The 20915-nt window shown below is 43.4% G+C and overlaps 1 protein-coding gene across 1 annotated transcript in view; it reads left to right on the top strand.

The window, feature by feature from the left end:
• Positions 1-20915, top strand: part of LOC116517817 (protein sidekick-1-like) — a 359367-nt gene that overhangs the window by 187448 nt on the left and 151004 nt on the right. The window contains exon 5 of the mRNA XM_032230993.1: positions 9687-9820. Within this exon, the coding sequence (XP_032086884.1) occupies positions 9687-9820 (134 nt within the window). The remainder of the gene's footprint in view (positions 1-9686; positions 9821-20915) is intronic.

Genomic DNA, 20915 nt, shown 5'->3' on the forward strand with positions numbered 1-20915 from the left:
GTTCAGCACCAGAAGGTGATTTTCATCCTGGATCGAAAGAATTTCTGGAGATTGAAATCAGATGGAAGTCTTTCTCTCACCTTCTTGTGCAAATTGAGAGAGATGTGGTCCAGAGCACAAATGATAAATCACAATTCCTATTCAGCTCCAGTTTGAGTAGGCTTAAATGCCTTTTATCAAGAATGCTTTTTAGATGCCACCTGATTCTACGAAACCAGTAACCATCTCTGGCTCTTTTCATCCTGAAGAGTCTCCAAAGTGACCTTCTGAACAACAACTGTGGATGGTTTAAAAACAGAAATATCGTACAAAGATCTGTATGCAACTGGGAATCCCCCCCCCCTTTTTTTTTTTTTGCTAGAATAGACTCTGCTGAATCAGGGAAAGGACAGAGCGTGGAATAAATTGAAACTCATTTTGTTTCTGTTAGCTTTGGATTCAATATCTTACTAAAACTTATCATTGTATTGACTGTGACTTGGGGAAATAAATCACAGGAGCTTGGTTTGTGTGTAAACCCAGGGGTGGGATTGAAAAATGTTAGCAACCGGTCATCTGCCTGATTGCTGGGTGGGCGTGGCCTACTCAGCCATATAACACAATACAATACAATAGCAGAATTGGAAGGGACCTTAGAGGTCTTCAAGTCCAACCCCCTGCCTAGGCAGGAAACCCTGTACCGTTTCAGACAAATGGCTCTCCAACATCTTCTTAAAGACTTCCAGTGTTGGGGCATTCACAACTTCTGGAGTCAAACTGTTCCATTGATTAATTGTTCTTATTGTCAGGAAATTTCTCCTCAGTTCTAAGTTGCTTCTCTCCTTGATTAGTTTCCACCCATTGCTTCTTGTTCTACCCTCAGGTGCCCTGGAGAATAGTTTGACTCCCTCTTCTAATGTACATACATCTCTCTCTCTCCCTCTCCCTCTCCCTCTCCCTCTCCCTCTCTCTCTCTCTCTCTCTCTCTCTCTCTGTATGCATGCACGCACGCACACACACACATACATACATACATACATACATACATGTTGTATTTGTGCTGATAAATAAATAAAGGGAGACTAGTATAGATCTATTTCAAACTATTTAGCTCTCATCAGCTAGCCATACCCTTAATGGGATTCGAACCTGTGCTGTATTGCATCTTAGGCAGATGTGTTAATCACTAAGCCACAGGTCCTCCTCCTATATCAGCTTGAGCCAGGGAGGTAGGTATATATTTAGTGTCACAACCCCTGGTATACCCCAATTATGGGAGGAAGCTAACTGCTTCCATTCTCTGTCCATCGGCTTGTCACAAGAGACCATCCAGACAGAAAGCCCAGTATTTTTACTGTTGCCTTTCTTACATTTGTGTTGTATTTGTGCTGATAAATAAATAATATATATAATGTATGGCACATGTACATACCATATGGGAAAAGTTTGCCCAGAACTGTAGTCAATACTCACGAAAGAGTTAACCAGCCTTATTTTTTCCCGAAAAAAAGTTTGCACGAGGCATGTTTTACCAATCTAAGATTTCCAAGAATTTATATTGTCGTCGTCCCAAAATCTCCTCTTTTCTTAATAAAATCAGTCTTGCTGGATTGCCTAAATCCTCCAGCAGAAGGTGCATCTCCTGTGATGTGATACAAAATGAAGTTTTTGTTTGGTTTTGGGACTCCTCCGCCACACCCCCTCCCCTGGTGTTTGCCATCACTTAAAAAAAAAAACCACAGCTACCCTTTGGCATGGATGGCGTGGCAGCCCTGGAAAAGAAACTTCATTTACTTTGGAATAAATAAATGGATAAATAAATTGCATGGCATCCTGAACAGATGGCTATGTTATAAGCGGAGGCTAAATGAGATTCTGTTATGGTTTGGATTTTATTCTGTTATGATTCAACAACTTGGCATTATCTGATTTATCATGCAGCGTAGCTGGTAGAAGAAGCAAATATCTAATTCTCCCTTCTATTAGGGAAGAATATAGATAGATAGATAGATAGATAGATAGATAGATAGATAGATAGATAGATAGATAGATAGGTATGTATGTATGTATGTATGTATGTATGTATGTATGTATGTATGTATGTATGTATATATTTCAGCAAATCGGCATGCTTGTCTTCTCCTTGGACTGATTGATGGGGGTAGTAACAGAAACTTTTTTTTCCCAACTCTTAATCCCACTCTAAATATATCAGCAGAAAGGGAGCAAACCAATTTCTTAAGCATGGATCATTTGAGCCGTCTTGTAAAAAGCCAAACACAAACAAATAGGATTATTTTTGAGATTTTTCTCTCTAAATTGGCACCCGGTCTTGGGGGATTTCAGAGACTTTCAGGGTTATATGTAAGCAGAAGCCACAATTACTCTACCGATGACAGAACTCTGGTTCCACCAGAATATCTTGAATACAGAAACACTAATAAGCCCATCATTAATCTGAATGTTGCATTTCCCCTACGCTGATATGCCCTGTAGTGTTTAGGGAAAATATGCAGGAGACCTTCATTATCTAGAGTTGGTATTTCCAAGGTTGCTGGTTTTAGCCTGTCCACACAAACATGAAAAAAAAATAGTACATGTATTTGGCAGAAGCATAAAGCATTTTTTACACCCTTGTTGTTTTCTCTTGATCAAGAATAGAGCCTCTGCGCATAGTGGATGCCCACTTGTAATTTTGAAAAGCTTCATTTACAGATGGCATCTATCTATCTATATCTATCTATCTATCTATATCTATCTATCTATCTATCTATCTATCTATCTATCTATCTATCTATCTATCTATCTATCTATCTATCTATCTATCCATCCATCCATCCATCCATCCATCCATCCATCCATCCATCCATCCATCTATCTATCTATCTATCTATCTATCTATCTATATCATCTATCTATATCATCTATCTAATCATCCATCCAATCATCCATCCAATCATCCATCCAATCATCCATCCAGGCAGGCAGGCAGGCAGGCAGGCAGGCAGGCAGGCAGGCAGGCAGGCAGGCAGGCAGGCAGGCAAGCAAGTAGGAAGGCAGGCAGGCAGCCACCCACCCACTCATCCATCCAATCACCCATCCAGTCATCCAATCATCCAGGTAAGCAGGCAGGTAGGGAGGCAGGCAGCAACCCACCAAACCATCCACCAACCCACCCATCCAAAGATCCATCCAATCATCCAAACGTCTAGCAGGCTGGGTGGCTGCCTGGCTGCCTGGCAGGCAGGCAGCCATACATCAATCCATCCAATCATCCATCTAATTATCCAATCATCCAATCATCCAGGCAGGCAGGTAGGTAGGTAGGCAGGCAGGCAGGCAGGCAGGCATCCATCCATCCATCCATCCATCCATCCATCCATCCATCCATCCATCCATTCATCCATCCATCATATCATCCATGCAATCAACCAGGCAGGCAGGCAGCCACCCACCCAACTACTCACCAACCCACCCATCCATATATCCATCCAATCATCCAAAAATCTAGGCAAGCAGGCTGGCAGGCTAGCTGGAAGGCAGGCAGGAAGCCACCCACCCATTCATTCATTCATTCATTCATCCATCCATCCATCCATCCATCCATCCATCCATCCATGCATCCATCCATCCATCCATCCATCCATCCATCCATCCATCCATCCATCCATCCATCCATCCATCCATCCAATCATCCATCCAATTATCCAATCATCCAGGCTGGCAGGCTAGCTGGAAGGCAGGCAGGCAGGCAGGCATCCACCCTGTCAATTAAATAAAAGGGGTTTATCGGGATGAAGACTCGGCTTCATGCTGCTGGAGAAGGCTAGGTCAGAACACCGTGATAGGTATGAAGAAACTGCTTGAGAGCAGTTGCCATTCCAAAATCAGCTGTTTGGGGACGAGGCACTTTCATAAACCTTGCACTTCGACAAATAAACTCTTGAAAATTCCTGCTAAAAATGGAATGCCCACCAGGGTCCCTGGTTCTCCTACACCCAGCCTCCTTGGATGCGAGCCACGGATATTTGCCTTATGTTTTCCCCTCTCCCAGCCAGGCCGAATTGCTTGTTTTAGGAAGACAGGTGTGCCCTTTGCCTTTGCTTCTCCTGCTGCGTTTAATCACAGTTCTAATGTTAAAGAGGATGCAAAAAGACATTATTATTTCGGGCCGGGTTTCTGACACTATTTTAATAATGTATGTGAGACCAGGAGTACCATCTGGCAGGAAGCAAAGACAATTCTCTGTCTGGCGGCCCTCGTTCTCCCTTCCCTTCTTTGCTTCTTTTTCATTTCCAATAATTCACAGGGGCTAATACTGCCTTCCACTTATCTCCCTCAAGAGTCAGGTCAGGGGCATGCTGGCGCGTGATAGGAGCCGAGGTGGCGCAGTGGTTAGGGTGCAGCACTGCAGGCCACTTCAGCTGACTGTTATCTGCAGTTCAGCGGTTCTAATCTCACCGGCTCAAGGTTGACTCAGCCTTCCGTCCTTCCGAGGTGGGTGAAATGGGGACCCGGATTGTGGGGGGCGATATGCTGACTCTGTAAACCGCTTAGAGAGGGCTGAAAGCCCTATGAAGAGGTATATAAGTCTAACTGCTATTGCTATCTTATTTTTCATATTTTTGTTTCCAAAGACAATCATTTGCTTCAAAACTCTGAATCCTGATCTGTTACAGCCCAGCCTTGAAACTTTTGGGTGGAAAGCACGGGTTCCATCAGAAATCATCTGAATTTTATTTGAGTGGTTTTCAACAAAATAATCTCGTGGTCCTTGATGAAAGAAAGCTTGGATTTCCAAGGAAATCTCGTCGTAACGCATCAAATGCAATCTATTCTGGGTACACCTTTGGGAAGTATTTTGGATTTTTTCATCCTTGATATCATTCCCCAGCCACATAAGTTTACACAAATTATATGAGGGCGGGGGGGAGGAAGCCCCAGTAATAGTCTAACAATCTTTGGAGAAAAGAAAACACCTCCGGTGAAGATTAGCGAAGCTATTAAAACCTAAGAAGGACATTATTCTAAGGTTCCTCTTTCCTCTTTGACCAACTTTTTAATTTGCAGTTTCACATCTTAGTTCTGCTTGTACCAAACAACTTTTAAAAGCGGTCCACAAGTTGTCATTCAATGTTCTTTTTATTTACTTTTTGTCTACCTTTTAAAAGGTGGCTCGGTGGCTAAGGCACTGAGCTTGTCGATCAGAAAGGTCGGAAGTTCAGCGGTTCGAATCCCTAGCGCCGTGTAACGGAGTGAGCTCCCGTGACTTGTCCCAGCTTCTGCCATCCTAGCAGTTGGAAAGCACATAAAAAATGCAAGTAGAAAAATAGGAACCACCTTTAGTGGGAAGATAACAGTGTTCTATGCATCTTTGGCATTGAGTCATGCTGGCCACATGACGACGGAGACGTCTTCGGACAGTGCTGGCTCTTCGGCTTTGAAACAGAGATGAGCACCGCCCCCTAGAGTCAGGAACGACTAGCGCGTATGTGCGAGGGGAACCTTTACCTTTATCTACATTTTATCTTAATTTGATCAACAAACTGTACCTACCCTTTCGTGGCCCAAGGTCTCATCTATCTCTTGCTTTGTCCTTGAGTCAGGGCTGATGGTCAGTTTGCATCCTGGCTCAAGAATGTTGCCAACAGTCACCCAAATCTAAGAAGAGAGTCTTTTTAAGGCCGTCTTCCTTCCCTTCTTTCAGAAGGCGATATCATAAAAGCACGAGGCAATTAGCTTCTTGCTCCAGAGTGATGGCTCGGTTTACGATGGCATGTCCATCGTTACAAAACAATGAGATGAGAATTGCACCATAAACCCACAACATCTACTAGGATAAACGGAAGTGTTCAATTCAACAGAAATCCTTCTTACTGATTTATCCATAGATCTCTTTAATGACTGGATCAATTAGCTGATGGACCACAACTAATGACATTAATTGATTCAAATCCAGTTGGCCGTCCTGGTAAATCCAATGGTTTGACTCTCTTGAAAACTAACTAACTAACTAACTAACTAACTAACTAACTAACTAACTAACTAACTAACTAACTAACTCTCTCTCTCTCTCTCTCCTCTGCAAATAGAAGATAGAACATAGCACAATAGAGTTGGAAGGGACCTTGGATATCTTCTAGTCCAACCTCCTGCTTGAGCAGGAGACCCCCATACCATTTCAGATAAGCCTCCACTGATGGAGCACCCACCACTTCCAAAGGCAACTTCTGTTCCATTGGTCGATTGCTCTCACTGTTATAGTAGCGTTGCTTAGTGTATCATTAGTGCATTGATCTCCTGCTGTCATTTCTTATTTAGTATTTTCACACCAGTCCTTGACTAAATCTCATAGACAGTTTCTGGATTTCCACATATCGACTCATCTTTTTGGGCTCAGGATTGGCATGACCTGCTCAGTCTCCAAAGATCCATGTAGAATTCTGAAGCATTTTGCCCTTTTTTCTTCCTTTGGAAATATGAACTGGGCATCACCAAAAGTTTGGGGTTTTTTTTGAGCTCGGTTGGGCATCACCAAAGGTTTGGTGCTATCTGATTTCGGTTGTTTTCTTGCAGATGTTTTAACTAGGTAACATCATGAGTGATAAAAGGGAGCGGATTTTATAGAGAGGAGGAGGAGGAAGAAGAAGAGGAGGAGGAGGAGAGAAGGAGAAGGGCTGTGGGGGTCCTTGGTGCTCTCTGAGCTTGGTGGTTTTCTTGCAGGCATTTCATGACCCAACTAGGTAACTTCATCAGTGCTAGAAGGGAATGGAGTTTATGGAGAGGAGGAGGAGGAGGAGGAGGAGGAGGAGGAGGAGGAGGAGGAGGAGGAGGAGTAAGAGTGATAATAATAGAAGAGTTGTAGGATCCTTGGTGCTCTCTGAGCTTGGTGGTTTTCTTGCAGGCATTTCATGACCCAACTAGGTAACTTCATCAGTGCTAGAAGGGAATGGAGTTTATGGAGAGGAGGAGGAGGAGGAGGAGGAGGAGGAGGAGGAGGAGGAGGAGGAGTGATAATAATAGAAGAGTTGTAGGATCCTTGGTACTCTCTGAGCTTGGTGGTTTTCTTGCAGGCATTTCATGACCCAACTAGGTAACTTCATCAGTGCTAGAATGGAGAGGGATTTGTGGTGGTGGTGGTGGTGGAGGAGGAGGAGGAGGAGAAGGAGAACTGTGGGGCCCTTGGTGCTCTCTGAGGTTTTCTTGCAGACTTTTCATTACCCACATAGATAGTCTCATCAGTTTTCTCACAAATCAAGCCCTGCTCCCTCCTAGCACGGATAATGCTACCTAGTTGAGTGGTGAAACATCTGCAAGAAAACAGCCGAGCTCAGAGAGCACCAAGGACCCCCACAGTTCAACTTTGAGCTGCAAACATTCTCTTCTATATGTTTTTTTTTTTAATTGATCGGTTTCAATTCGAATTTAAAACTGTCGTGTGTTAAAGAGTAAAAGCGGTATCCAGAGCAGAAGCAGCTGGAGACGTTTTACAAGGAAAGCACCAAGAACCTTTTGTTACAAAAAGAGGAAATCTGTGCATTTGAATCAGATATTTCATCAGCCTTTAGGAATCCCCGGTGACTGTAGCTACAATTATAGCTGTCACTTGTAAACATCTTTACTTTTTATTCCCTCCATGTCTTCCCAACTGAGCATGTTAATTAACAACTTGCATCACCTTTTGGTATCTGAAACTAAGAGAGCTAAACACATCCTAAAAAACAGAAGGGAAGCCTCTTGAGAGTCTCTTGTCTTTGATTCCCCCCCCTTTCTTCCTGGCATTATTCCCCCCCCCTTCAAAGGGATGTTTCTTTTAGCCCGGAGATTTTGAAAGCTTTCGTTGGTATTTTTTTTTTTAAAATAAACTTCATTGGTTATACATTTTTTAAAAAAAAATAAGACATACAAATACAAATACAACTTTAAACATACAACCCTCCCTCCCCCCCGCAGTGACAATCATTCACTTTTTTTTCCTTCCTCATTGTTTAGTCTCTAACCAGCATCTTCTCGTTACAAAGTTCAGCGACCTATTTACAATACCCATGTTCACTTTTAGTTCCCATTGTTAACAACTGCTATTTAACTTTCCCCATTTTAAGTCCCTGCTGTTCTCCTTATCGCCCACAGTTACCATAGGTTCCAGCTAAGATAATGTTCCATTTCTCCTTCGCCCCTCAACCAACCCATCATTCTGTCCATTTCTGCACATTCACAAATCTTTTTAATTATGGCGTCTTCCGATGGTATGGTAGTAGATTTCCAAAATTGCGCATAGGTTATTCTTGCAGCCACAATTATATGTAGGCTCAAATGCCATATAGATTTACTCATGTTTTCTGGTTTTATGCTTAGTAAAAAAAACAACAACACCATTTTGTAGTAGTTTTCCGTATAAATATTTGTGAATGACTATTTGGCGTGAGATTTTAGGGCAGGATGTTGTCCCTGTAAGTCAGTGTTTCTCAACCTTGGCAACTTGAAGATGTCCGGACTTCAACTCCCAGAATTCGCTGGCTGGGGAATTCTAGGAGTTGAAGTCCAGACATCTCCAAGTTGCCAAGGTTGAGAAACACTGCTGTAAGTGAAATGATACTGCTTCCACCCCTGACACGAGATAAAAGAGATCCGAGATTGGATTATGTGATTATTTCGCTGTTTATCTTAGCAACTTGGCTTCGGGGTTACAGTTGAAAGAGACATGGATGAAAAATTGACTTCGTCCCCATCCACATGTTCTCCATTCCCAGCTGCTGTATTTGTGGGGTCCTTGGTGCTGTTTCCCTGCAAACATTGCATTACCCAACTAGGGAACATCATCAGTGCTAGGAGGGAGTGGGGATCGCTCTCATTTTGTATACTATAGTGGCTTGCTATGTCAGGGTTATAAGGGACGCATTGGCTCCGTGGCTAAGACGCTGAGCTTATCGATCAGAAAGTTCGGCAGTTCGGTGGTTCGAATCCCTAGCGCCGCGTAATGGAGTGAGCTCCCGTTCCTTGTCCCAGCTTCTGTCAACCTAGCAGTTCGAAAGCACATAAAAAATGCAAGTAGAAAAAATAGGGAACACCTTTGGTGGGAAGGTAACAGAGTTCCGTACACCTTTGTGTTTAGTCATGCCAGCCACATGACCATGGAGACGTCTTTGGAGAGCGCTGGCTCTTCAGCTTTGAAATGGAGAGGAGCACCGCCCCCTAGAGTCGGGAACGAATACATATGTGCGAGGGGAACCTTTACCTTTATATCAGGGTTGATGGGAGTGTTAGCCTTGGCTAGCCTGTTGTTGTACTGCTAGTGTGTTTGTAGCTTGGGTAGTTTCTTGATTGTTTCCTTCTGGATTGTTGGTCAAGTATTAAAATTGGTCTTAATCTCTGCTCATCTGCGTGTTGATTGCTGCCCAGGAGATGTTTTGGTCTTCTTTTTGTTTCCTTTTTAGCTTTTTTGGTGGTCTCTTTTGAATGGCATGTAGATGTTGTTTACCTCTACGTGCCTGTTGATGGCGAATCTGTCTGAATGCCAGGCTACCAGATTTCCCATCGCTGAGAACTTACATTCTGATTTTCACCCGCAGATATACTATCATTCTTCTGAATGCCATATATACATCTCTCTGTTGATATGTGCTGTTCCCATTTCGCAGCCTACCCAACCCAATTGTGTCTTGTCCTAACTCAATAAGCGTTCTTATTTTTTACCCCCCTCAATACAGAACCATCACCCTAGAGAACCAGCTGGTCATTCTTGCAACATTGCCAACTGATGCCGGGAAGTACTACGTCCAGGCGGTGAATGAAAAGAACGGAGAGAACAAGACGAGTCCGTTGATTTACCTGAACATCACAAGTGAGTAGCCAAAATTTTGACAAAGACAGCACAACACAGAAGCAATTTATTTATTTACTTAGTCCACGGGTGTTAGAGTTTCCAGGGTTAGAAACCCTGCTTTAGAGGTGCCTTCCAACATAAGGAGAAAGGATATATATGTATATATGTATGTGTGTGTGTGTGTGTGTATACACACACACATATATATGTATGTATATAATTGGGGCTTACCAGGGGTTGTGACACTAAATATATACCTTCTTCCCTGGCTTCAGCTGATAAGGAGGAGAACTTGTGGCTTAATGGCTAAGACGTTTGCCTAAGATGTAATATAGCACAGGTTCTAATCCCAGTAAGGGTATGGCTAGCTGATGAGAGCTAAATAGCTTGAAATAGATCTATACTAGTCTCCCTTTATTTATTTATCAGCACAAATATAACATATTTATATTATATTATATATATATATATATATATATATATATATATATATATATATATATATATATATATATATATATATATATATATATATATATATATATATATATATATATATATATATATTTATTCTGTCCACCAGGCAGGATTTCTGCTGTATAATTGGACTGCTTGGCGAGAAGCACTAATATTTCATTGCCTGAAATGATTGTTTTGCTCCAGTGATTGCAAGTGTATGTATGTATGTGTGGGTATGTATATACACATATACATACACACACACACACGTATGTATGTGTATATATATACATACATACATACATACATACATACATACATACATACATACACCACTGACAATGGTGTCATATGAACCTATCTCATAAAATAATAGAAAGAACTCCGAGGGGAGAATTTATATAAAAACTTTTCTCTCTCTTCTGCTCATGTTATCTAATGAGGAGTCACAGGCTAAGAAGCCAGATCTGGGAATCTATTACTGTAAAGTTTTTTGCTCCAACTTGCTTGCTATACCTGTTAAAATAGCCTTGGTAATTGCTTTACCCAGTTGTTTAAAAAAAATTTTTTTTTGCATACATTCTGACGTGTAACCTCTCTGTAACTTTTTTTCCCCCCGTTTTTCTTTCTTTCTCTTTTTTTCTCCCCTGGCTACCCAAGAAAAGCCGCTATACTTAGAATTTAATGACACTCATTTATAAAACAGGCTTTAATGGTCTGTATTACATAACCACTAATGCACTCTGCAGCTCATTTTCTGATCTTAATTAACATTGGGGAACAGTCGGTTTATGGCCACGGGAATAAAGCATTTGCAGTGCTCCATGGGGGGGGGGGTGTTGCATGCTGGGTGGGGGGCTTAGAAAAGGAAAAGTTTCCTAAGAGTTGCAGAATTCACAGATGTGGCTGAAAAGGTTTTTTTTTTTTAAATTAAAAACTGGCCAGTGTGAGATGCCCACATTGGGGTGCCAGGCTGAGCCAAGCCTAAAGGTGGAGCTCTCACCTCACAATCAGGGGGTTTGTGAGTTCGAACCTAGGTAGAGGCAGATGTAGGGTCTCCTGCTTGGGCAGGGGGTTGGACTAGATGACCTGCAAGGACCCTTCCAACTCTGTTAATCTGTTAAACCCCTACAGAAGGCCAAAGAGGGTGGATGGACCTCATCGTACATGATCCTTCTCAACCTCTTTTTCAAACCATACCAATTGACAGCTGTGGGAGGCCCACCGTTCCCATCCTTGAAATATGTGTCGGGCAAAGAAATAATTCCTTCCATCTGACCCCAACCTCAGCATCCCCCCATCCCCTCCCCGTTTAATTTCAACGATGGTCCTATTGTACTGACCACACCACGCCTGGATGTTTTGCTTATTAATGTTCTCAGTTTAATTGATTTACGAAACCAGCTTTGGGCATGCCAGATGCTGGGGCTCATCCGTAGTAAAAGCCGTAATTTAAAGTAAGTTAAATTTCTCCACCATGAAAAACGGCAGCAGGAGGAAATGTTTAAATATCAATACCATAAAAGTAACAAATGACAGTCAAGAGAGACATACGGTATTTAACTGCTTTGGTAGTCTTTTTCCTCCCGAAGCCAACTGGAGGGGAGCGGGCTTTGGAAAGCAATTGGGAGGAGGGCTCAAGCCTAAACTTGTTGTGTAGACACAAGAGGACAAGGTCTGACCCCCTCCCACCCCTTGAGCCTTAGCTGGTCTTTCCCAGGCAAATGCTGATGGTCTAGAGAGATTCCTGTATTATAGGCAGAGAACAATAAAGTAACTACCCTGTTTTTCCAAAAATAAGACCTCCCCAGATAATAAGCCCGGTCAGGCTTTTGAGCGCATGTGCTAAAATAAGCCCTCCCCTGAAAATATTGCAACACAGCAGCAGCCATGGGGTGACCACGCTCGCCACCTCCTGCACCTTAAAAATAATAAGACCTCCCCGAAACTTAGGCCAAGCGCTTATTTTGGGAGTCAAAAGAAAATATCACGCTGTCTTATTTTCAGGAGAACATGGTAGATTTGTGGGTCTGGTTGTTTGTGCCTGACAAGGGATGCCAAAATCATCCAAGTGAATTGATGACTCACTACCACACCTGGGGAAGACACTCTTTTCCTCACATCCTCAAGATTTTGAAACTCAGCATCTTAACCAGGGGTGTCAAACTTGATTTCATTGAGGGCCTCGTCAAGGTTGTGTTTGACCAAGGCGGGTGGGGGGCATGGCCAGAGTGGGTGTGGCCAGCTCGACGTCACTTGTATCAGGGGCACCTGTGATGTCCTGGGTTCTATGCCAGGGAAAATGGGCTCCCAAGCTCTGTTTTCACCTGCCATGGCCTCCTGCAACCTTTTGCCAGCAAAAATGGAATCCCAAGCTCCCTTTTCAGCTGCCACAGCATCCTGCAATCTTCTGCCAGCAAAAAATGGGCTCCCAAGCTCCATTTTTGGCTGCCACAGCATCCTGCAATAGCAATAGCAATAGCAGTAGACTTATATACCGCTTCATAGGCCTTTCAGGCCTCTCTAAGCGGTTTACAGAGAGTCAGCATATTGCCCCCAACAATCTGGGTCCTCATTTTACCTACCTCGGAAGGATGGAAGGCTGAGTCAACCCTGAGCCGGTGAGATTTGAACCGCTGACCTGCTGATCTAGCAGTAGCCTGCAGTGCTGCATTTAACCACTGCGCCACCCTGCGCAATCTTCTGCCAGCGAAAACAGGCTCCCAAGCCCCGTTACTTTCTGGCAGAAGCACTGTGGGCTGGTCCTTCACTTTTTTTAGGGCGGTCCCACGAGCCAGATCTCAGTACTCCACGGGCTGGATCTGGCCCCTGGGCTCTTGAGTTTTACACACACACCCTGATCTTAATGTTTCTTCTTCCTTTGTTAATTGAGAGTCAAAGGAAAGGAATTCAAGAACTGTTCCTAAACCATTTTGAGTTGGATCAACAATGACCTGAAGATCAGTGGGCATTCTGATCTCTTTTAAACCAAGTGAATTACTTTTCAAGCTGTTTACGACACAACCCTGTAGATCTCTCTATTCAAACAGTTCATTAAAAAAACCAACACACACACACACACACACACACACACAAACACCAAGAGTCTAACTTGAGCAAATAACTAAAAGGCAAGTTTGAAATGGATGGCCATCAATAATCTCTTTTGGCAGCAAGTTGGTTTTTTGCCACTCTGCTAATTGGTGATGCCATTTCAGGCTTCGCTGTAAGGAATGAGTGACATCTGGCAGATTATTAATAAAGTAAATTTTCTCTGCCACAATTCACAACGGTAGGAGACATGTGCTTCCCCTCCCCACCCCCATTTAGATGACTTATTTTTCTCCTCTTCCGTGCAGACTTTAAAAAAAAAAAATGATGGATGAAAGTTTTCAAAGTCTGTTCAACCAGGAACTCTGAGAAGTCAATACATAACATAGACAATTGTTTAAGGGAGATAAATATTTCCCGAAGCATTGCAAAGAAAAGAAACCAGCGGTGAAGTTCAGCAGGTTCTGGAGAATTGGTAGCGGAAATTTTGAGTAGTTCAGAGAACCGGCAAGTACCACCTGTGGCTGGCCCCAGAGTGGGGAGGGAATGGAGATTTTGCAGCATCCTTCCCCTGGAGTGGGGAGGGAATGGGGATTTTGCAGTATCCTTCCCCTGGAGTGGGAAGGGAATGGGGATTTTGCAGCATCCTTCCCCTGGAGTGGGGAGGGAATGGGGATTTTGCACTATCCTTCCCCTGGAGTGGGGAGGGAATGGGGATTTTGCAGTATCCTTCCCCTGGAGTGGGAAGGGAATGGGGATTTTGCAGCATCCTTCCCCTGGAGTGGGGAGGGAATGGGGATTTTGCACTATCCTTCCCCTGGAGTGGGGAGGGAATGGGGATTTTGCAGCATCCTTCCCCTGGAGTGGGGAGGGAATGGGGATTTTGCACTATCCTTCCCCTGGAGTGTGGAGGGAATGGAGATTTTGCAGTATCCTTCCCCTGGAGTGCGGAGGGAATGGAAATTTTGCAGTATCCTTCCCCTGGAGTGGGGAGGGAATGGAGATTTTGCACTATCCTTCCCCTGGAGTGGGGAGGGAATGGGGATTTTGCAGTATCCTTCCCCTGGAGTGGGAAGGGAATGGGGATTTTGCAGTATCCTTCCCCTGGAGTGGGGAGGGAATGGAGATTTTGCAGTATCCTTCCCCTGGAGTGGGGAGGGAATGGGGATTTTGCAGTATCCTTCCCCTGGAGTGGGGAGGGAATGGGGATTTTGCAACATCCTTCTCCTGGAGTGGGGAGAGAATGGGGATTTTGCAGTATCCTTCCCCTGCCACGCCCACCAAGCCACGCCCACAGAAGCGGTAGTAAAAAAAAAGGATTTCACCACTGAAAGAAATCATTGTCTTGCTGATATTATGAAAGTAGTGAAAGGAATAAAATTACACCCTTGGTTTGGTCGACTTGCAATTAATTTTTCATATAAGGCTATCACTTTGCTCTGAGTCTTCATCTCAGGGCAGGAAGAGGTCTGGCATTTATAATAAACAGCTCTTTCATCAAACGTCGTTAGCAATTAATTTATTCCTCAATCCTCACGCAAGCTTTCTAACAACAGGGCATTGTCCACATTGACTGCTGTACCAGTTTATGAGATTCACCCCCGGGCTAACAATTTTTCTCATTGTGCTGCACTTCTACATATGGATTATGCCTCTGTAGATTTAATTATGCTAAATAAATATGTAGGTATGATAAATCTGTGCAAGGAGGGAAAAATTTTTTTTCCCAAAAATTCACATGCTTCCTCATTGAACGCGTCTCTCTGGTTGACAGGATTAAAAATGGATGTGGGCCTCCTACTTATAGAGCTGCGATTTGAACTTGATAGGCTGATAATTTTCTTTTTTTTTTTCTTTTTTCCCACCTGATGTCTCGATTGTCACAGGATTCGCTTTCGTTGAGCCAGGAAACAAGATGTTAAAAATAGGAGGTTGCCCCTGAAAATAATCGAGTTATATTGTGGTTCATCAACACTTCATGCACAAAACCCGCTTGGGGAGAAGTGGGGAAAAAACACCACATTCTAAATGTTAATTAACAAAAAGAAGAAGCACTAGGACCCATTTCTATCCATGGGATGGCAGCCAATAAAGGCGCCAAGTTAAATCATAGCCCGAATTTTAAAAGTGAGAATATTAAAGCAGTATATTCAGTGGAACTGCCTGGATGTTAACGTGGATTTGCTGTTTAGGATGCAGAGTATGGATAAAAGTTGCATAAAATTGGGGAAAGCATATCAAAGATCTGACCTTAACCCTTGTGTATGGAGATTCTCCATCATCCAAGTCATGGTTGTCTCAAAGGTGCTTTTTTTCCCAAGAGGCAACTGGATTTTCTGGTTTTATTTTGAAGACGTTTCGCTTCTCATTCAAAAAGCTTCTTCAACTCTGCCCGGAGGATAAGGAATGGAAGGGTTTCTATTCCTTGCAAACAGCTGGTCATTTGCATCCTTTTAGAGGGTCATTGAGGCCACTTAGAGGTTTGTTTGTGTCCTCAGGGTCACTTAAATTGTGCAAATGAGTCAGCGGTGGTTTCCTACCGGTTCGCACCGGTTCAGTAGAACCGGTTCGTCAAATCTACCAAACCGGTTAGAAGAGGTTCCACCAGTGGACCCGGAAAGCAGGCCACACCTACAGAAGAGGTCCCAAAATTTTTTGAAACCCACCACTGAGATGAGTATAGCACAGCTCCACAACACCGGCTTTTTAGCAGTTCCAAGAAGGCTCCACATCCATTTGCACCACTCAGGTGACCCTGCGAACACAGATAAACCTCCAAGTGGCCCCGATGACTCTTTGAAAGGATGCAAATGACCCACTGCAAGGAGTATAAATCCTTCCATCCCCCACCATCCAGTCAAATCAGAAGAAGCTTCTTGGATGAGAAGCGAAACATCTTCAAAAAAACAACAACAAGGAAGTCCAGTAGCCTCTTCACAAAAGCACCTTTGGGAGAACTACCAATATTGCATGAGGTGGCGAGGTGGCGCCAAGGTGGCACAGTGGTTAAATGCAGCACTGCAGGCTACTTCAGCTGACTGCAGTTCTGCAGATCGGCTGTTCAAATCTCACCGGCTCAAGGTTGACTCAGCCTTCCATCCTTCCGAGGTGGGTAAAATGAGGACCTGGATTGTTGTTGGGGGCGATATGCTGACTCTGTAAACCGCTTAGAGAGGGCTGAAAGCCCTATGAAGCGGTATATAAGTCTAACTGCTATTGCTATTGCTATGATTTTTTTTTTGAATTCCAGGTGAATCAATTGCAGAGAAAGTAAAAGCACAGAAGACCCCCTGATTCACTCCTTGCTTCCCTTTTCATGGATTACTTTGGCTAAAATGAAATGAACCCTTAAACTTCATGTTCTCTCTCTCTCTCATCTAAGACGAAACCATGGCCCACCGAGAAGTTGAGAGAGGACCAGAATTCCCCCCCCCCGCAATGTGACACAGCTTTGATTCCCTCACCGAATATAATATGCAGAGCAAAATCAATCTTGCGAGTTATGCCCTGTTTAAATCCATCTGTGGAATAATAACGTTTCATCCCCCCCCCTCCCCACTTTCTTGATAACCTTTAAAGTTTCTTCCTGTCAAACAAAATTCTGGAGGGGTGAAAAAAAACATCTGCAGCAATTTGTTCTTTCCGCAGCTCACATCAAGCAGAGGAATATCTGCTTTCTGCTCCAGCAATCCTTCAATATTCCTTTGTCATCCAGAAAGCTAATTTCAAGTAGCCGAACAAGTGTTTTGGAGCTTAGCTAGATCTGTATGGATAATATCTGGTAAAATGCAACTCAACACTGTACTTGCTGCTCTCTTGACAAAGGAATATTTAATGCTGCCTCTGAACTTCAAAGGAGGCTAATATACATACACCTGAAGAAAAGAGAGTGAAGAGGAAATAAAAGGAGTTCTTTTGTTTAATTATTTCAAGATTTGGAAATGTGGCGGCGGGGGGGGTGGGGAAGAGAGGAATACAGCTAGGTCAACTCTGCGTGTGACTCTTTATCCATCTGGCCTCGCTTAGCTATGTGGTGATGTTCCTTTTGCAGAGTATTACGTAAAATCGATCAGAGATCATGTTTTCAAGTGTTGAACAAGAAAAAGGAAGCTATTGTTCTTTATGTTGTGGAAAATGTAGAGTAGCTCTTGTAGGCTCTTCAGGTGGAGATGTTTGCGTCATTTGTGAATTGGAATGGCACTGCTCCAAAAGAAGAAACAATTTGTAGCTCAGGGCGGAACCGTGGGGTCCTTGGTGCTCTCTGAGCTTGGCGGTTTTCTTGCAGATGTTTCATGACCAAACTAGGTAATGTCATCAGTGGGAGGAGGAGGAGGAGGAGGAGGAACAGTGGGGTCCTTGGTGTTCTCGTGCTTAGCTGTTTTCTTGCAGACGTTTCATTACCCAACTTGGAAACATCATCCTTGCTAGAAGGGAATGGAATTTGCAGGGGGAGAGGAGGAGGACTGTGAGGTCCTTGGTGTTTCCTGAGGTGGTTTTCTTGTAGACGTTTCATAAACAAACTAGGTAATGTCTTCAGTGCTAGAAGGAGGAGGAGGAAGAGGAGGAGGGGGAGGAGGAGGAATAACTGTGGAGTCCTCGGTGCTCTCTGAGCTTGGTGGTTTCCTTGCAGATGTTTCATGACCAAACTAGGTAATGTCATCAGTGGGAGGAGGAGGAGGAGGGGGAGGAGGGGGAGGAATAACTGTGGAGTCCTCGGTGCTCTCTGAGCTTGGTGGTTTTCTTGCAGACATTTCATTACCCAACCAGGTAACATTATTAGTGTTAGAAGTGGGTGGGATTTGTGGGAAGAAGGAGGAAAGGGGTCGGGAGGAGCAAGAGGAGGACTCTGGAGTCCTTAGTGCTCTCTGAGCTTGGTGGTTTTATGGAAAGACATTTCATAACCCATCCAGGTAACATTATCACCGCACTAATAATGTAACTCAGTTGGGTAATGAAACATCTGTTATTAATTAACAGAGACTGCAAATTCTTTTGCACAAAGCAATGCTAGGTATTTTTTTTCTCCCAATTGTTTGCATCCAGACTATTATTATGTCATATTACTAAACAAACAAACAAAATGATTTGAGGATGTTTTGTAAAGTTGACTTCAAGAAATCAGCATTTAAAAGCATGATTTGTAAATACTATATGCAGCATTTATATCGAATGTGGACATATTGCTGCACTGTAGAAACCAACTGGGACTCCTTTCTAAGCCCTTTATTTATATCTGGCACATGGAATTAATCTTTCTCAATCTCTAATCGCTTTTGTTATTGCATTCATTGGAAAGATTGGTTTCTGCTCTCTTGTTGCTGTGCCGGAATTGAGACGTTGTGGTTAAGAGCTTCTCGGGAGCCAAAGAAGGAAAAGGCAAAAATTGAATTTACCCGGAAATTATTAATTATTTTATAAAACATGACACACATCAATTAGACGGGGCCGCCTGGGGAATTCCGTTCTGAATTTTAAAAAAACATAATTGCTATATGCGAGCATCTGTGCGTATAGATACTGTATATGTGTTTGTGTATTTGTGTGCGTGTGTGCGTGTTTGCTGATGCTGGATCTTTTTAATGTAGCGAATGAAGAAAGAAGAAAAAAAATGATTTACTAATGGTAGTAGAACATTCACTAATGGCAAACAAACGGAGAATTGGAAGGTTGAGTTGGATTAACTCATTTTCAGGATAAGGCAAAGGTTCCCCTCGCACATATGTGCTAGCCGTTCCTGACTCTAGGGGGCTGTGCTCATCTCCATTTCAAAGCCGAAGAGCCAGCGCTGTCCGAAGACGTCTCCGTGGTCATGTGGCCAGCATGACCCAACACCGAAGGCGCACAGAATGCTGTTCCCTTCCCACCAAAGGTGGCCCCCATTTTTCTACTTGCATTTTTTATGTGCTTTCCAACTGCTAGGTTGGCAGAAGCTGGGACAAGTCACGGGAGCTCCCTCCGTTACGTGGCTCTAGGGATTTCGAACCACCAAACTGCCGACCTTTCTGATCGACAAGCTTAGCGTCTTAGCCACCGAGCCACCACGTCCCTCTCATTTTCAGGGTAGAAAGTAAAACATTTTGTTGAGTTCTGAAATGCAGATTAGCGTTTCTCTATCTGACGATGACCTGTTCGTACTGCAGCTGCCACAGTTTCCCGATCATTTTGCAACAACCTTATGGAGAAATGCATAGTTATCTCTCATTTTCTCTCCATAGCTCTGGCGGTAGTTTATATGCTGCATGAGCGTTGAATGCCCTCAAATTATCATGGACGGAAAGGGATGGCCCAAAGGTTCAACAGCCGTCATAACAGCTTCGCTTGGGCTATGGAAAGCTGGCTGGCTTAGGCAGAAGCATCATTTCATATTTTGCCTAGCCAAGAGGCCCGTCTTCTTTCGGCTGACATCAAACCCAGATTTTAATGAAAACTGACATTTGTCGGTGCAGACAGCCGGATTATAAAAATAACGTCGGCTACTGTGAGGCTCTCAATAAAATTACTGCAGTTGCTAGACTAGCTACAAGGCCATAGCTAATGGTTAACAATCCCAAGTAATAGATGGCATTTATTCTATTATCAAGCCAGAAATTTCATTAAAACTTGAGCCGTCATGTCCCACCGAGACTATTTTCTTAGGCAGCTAGATGGCTAACCACAAATATCCCATAATCAAGAAGCTGTCAGTTTCTCCCAATGCTAGCCTACCTTAGCATATATAAACTGGAATTATTTGAAGGGCTCCTTATGAGTTAGCCTTCTCTTTTCGTCAAAAATCACGTCAATTGAGGGTTTCCCCAGAGAAACAGAGAGTAGGTTTAGTGAAAGACAAACATGTTGCCTGTCTCTGTTTTCGTGATGAGTGCAAGAAAAATAATAATCTGTAACTGCATTTGTGCTTATATAAAAATAATGCGGAATGTAGAATCCTCCCTCCCTCCTCCCAAATGATGAGACCATCTACATCAATATAGTCTAACTGATGATTATTCCTAATTCCTAATGATCCTTTGCCTTTGGCCTAATCCCAGCACCTTCCTGACTTGGCTACCTGTTAGCATCCTACCTGTCAAAGACTACTTCAGCTTCAACCTCAATAATACTTGGGCAAACCATAGATACAAACTCAAGGTAATAGCAATAGTAGCAATAGCAGTTAGACTTATATACCGCTTCATAGGGCTTTCAGCCCTTTCTAAGCGGTTTACAGAGTCGGCATATCGCCCCCACAGTCTGGGTCCTCATTTCACCCACCTCGGAAGGATGGAAGGCTGAGTCAACCTTGAGCCGGTGAGATTAGAACCGCTGAACTGCAGATAACAGTCAGCTGAAGTGGCCTGCAGTACTGTACCCTAACCACTGCGCCACCTCGGCTCCAAGGTAAACCGCTCCAAACTTGACTGCAGAAAATACGACTTCAGCAACAGTCAATGCCTGGAATGCTTTACCTGACTCCGTTGTTATATCCTCAAAACCCCATAATTTTAACCTAAAACTGTCTACTGTTGACCTCACCCCATTCCTAAGAGGTCTGTAAGGGGCTTTTATAAGCACACCAGCATGCCTACTGCCCCTGTCCTATTGTCTCCATTTATTCGTACCCATT

The sequence above is a fragment of the Thamnophis elegans genome, chromosome 14 (assembly GCF_009769535.1).
Source record: "Thamnophis elegans isolate rThaEle1 chromosome 14, rThaEle1.pri, whole genome shotgun sequence".
Taxonomy (NCBI): Eukaryota; Metazoa; Chordata; class Lepidosauria; order Squamata; family Colubridae; genus Thamnophis; species Thamnophis elegans.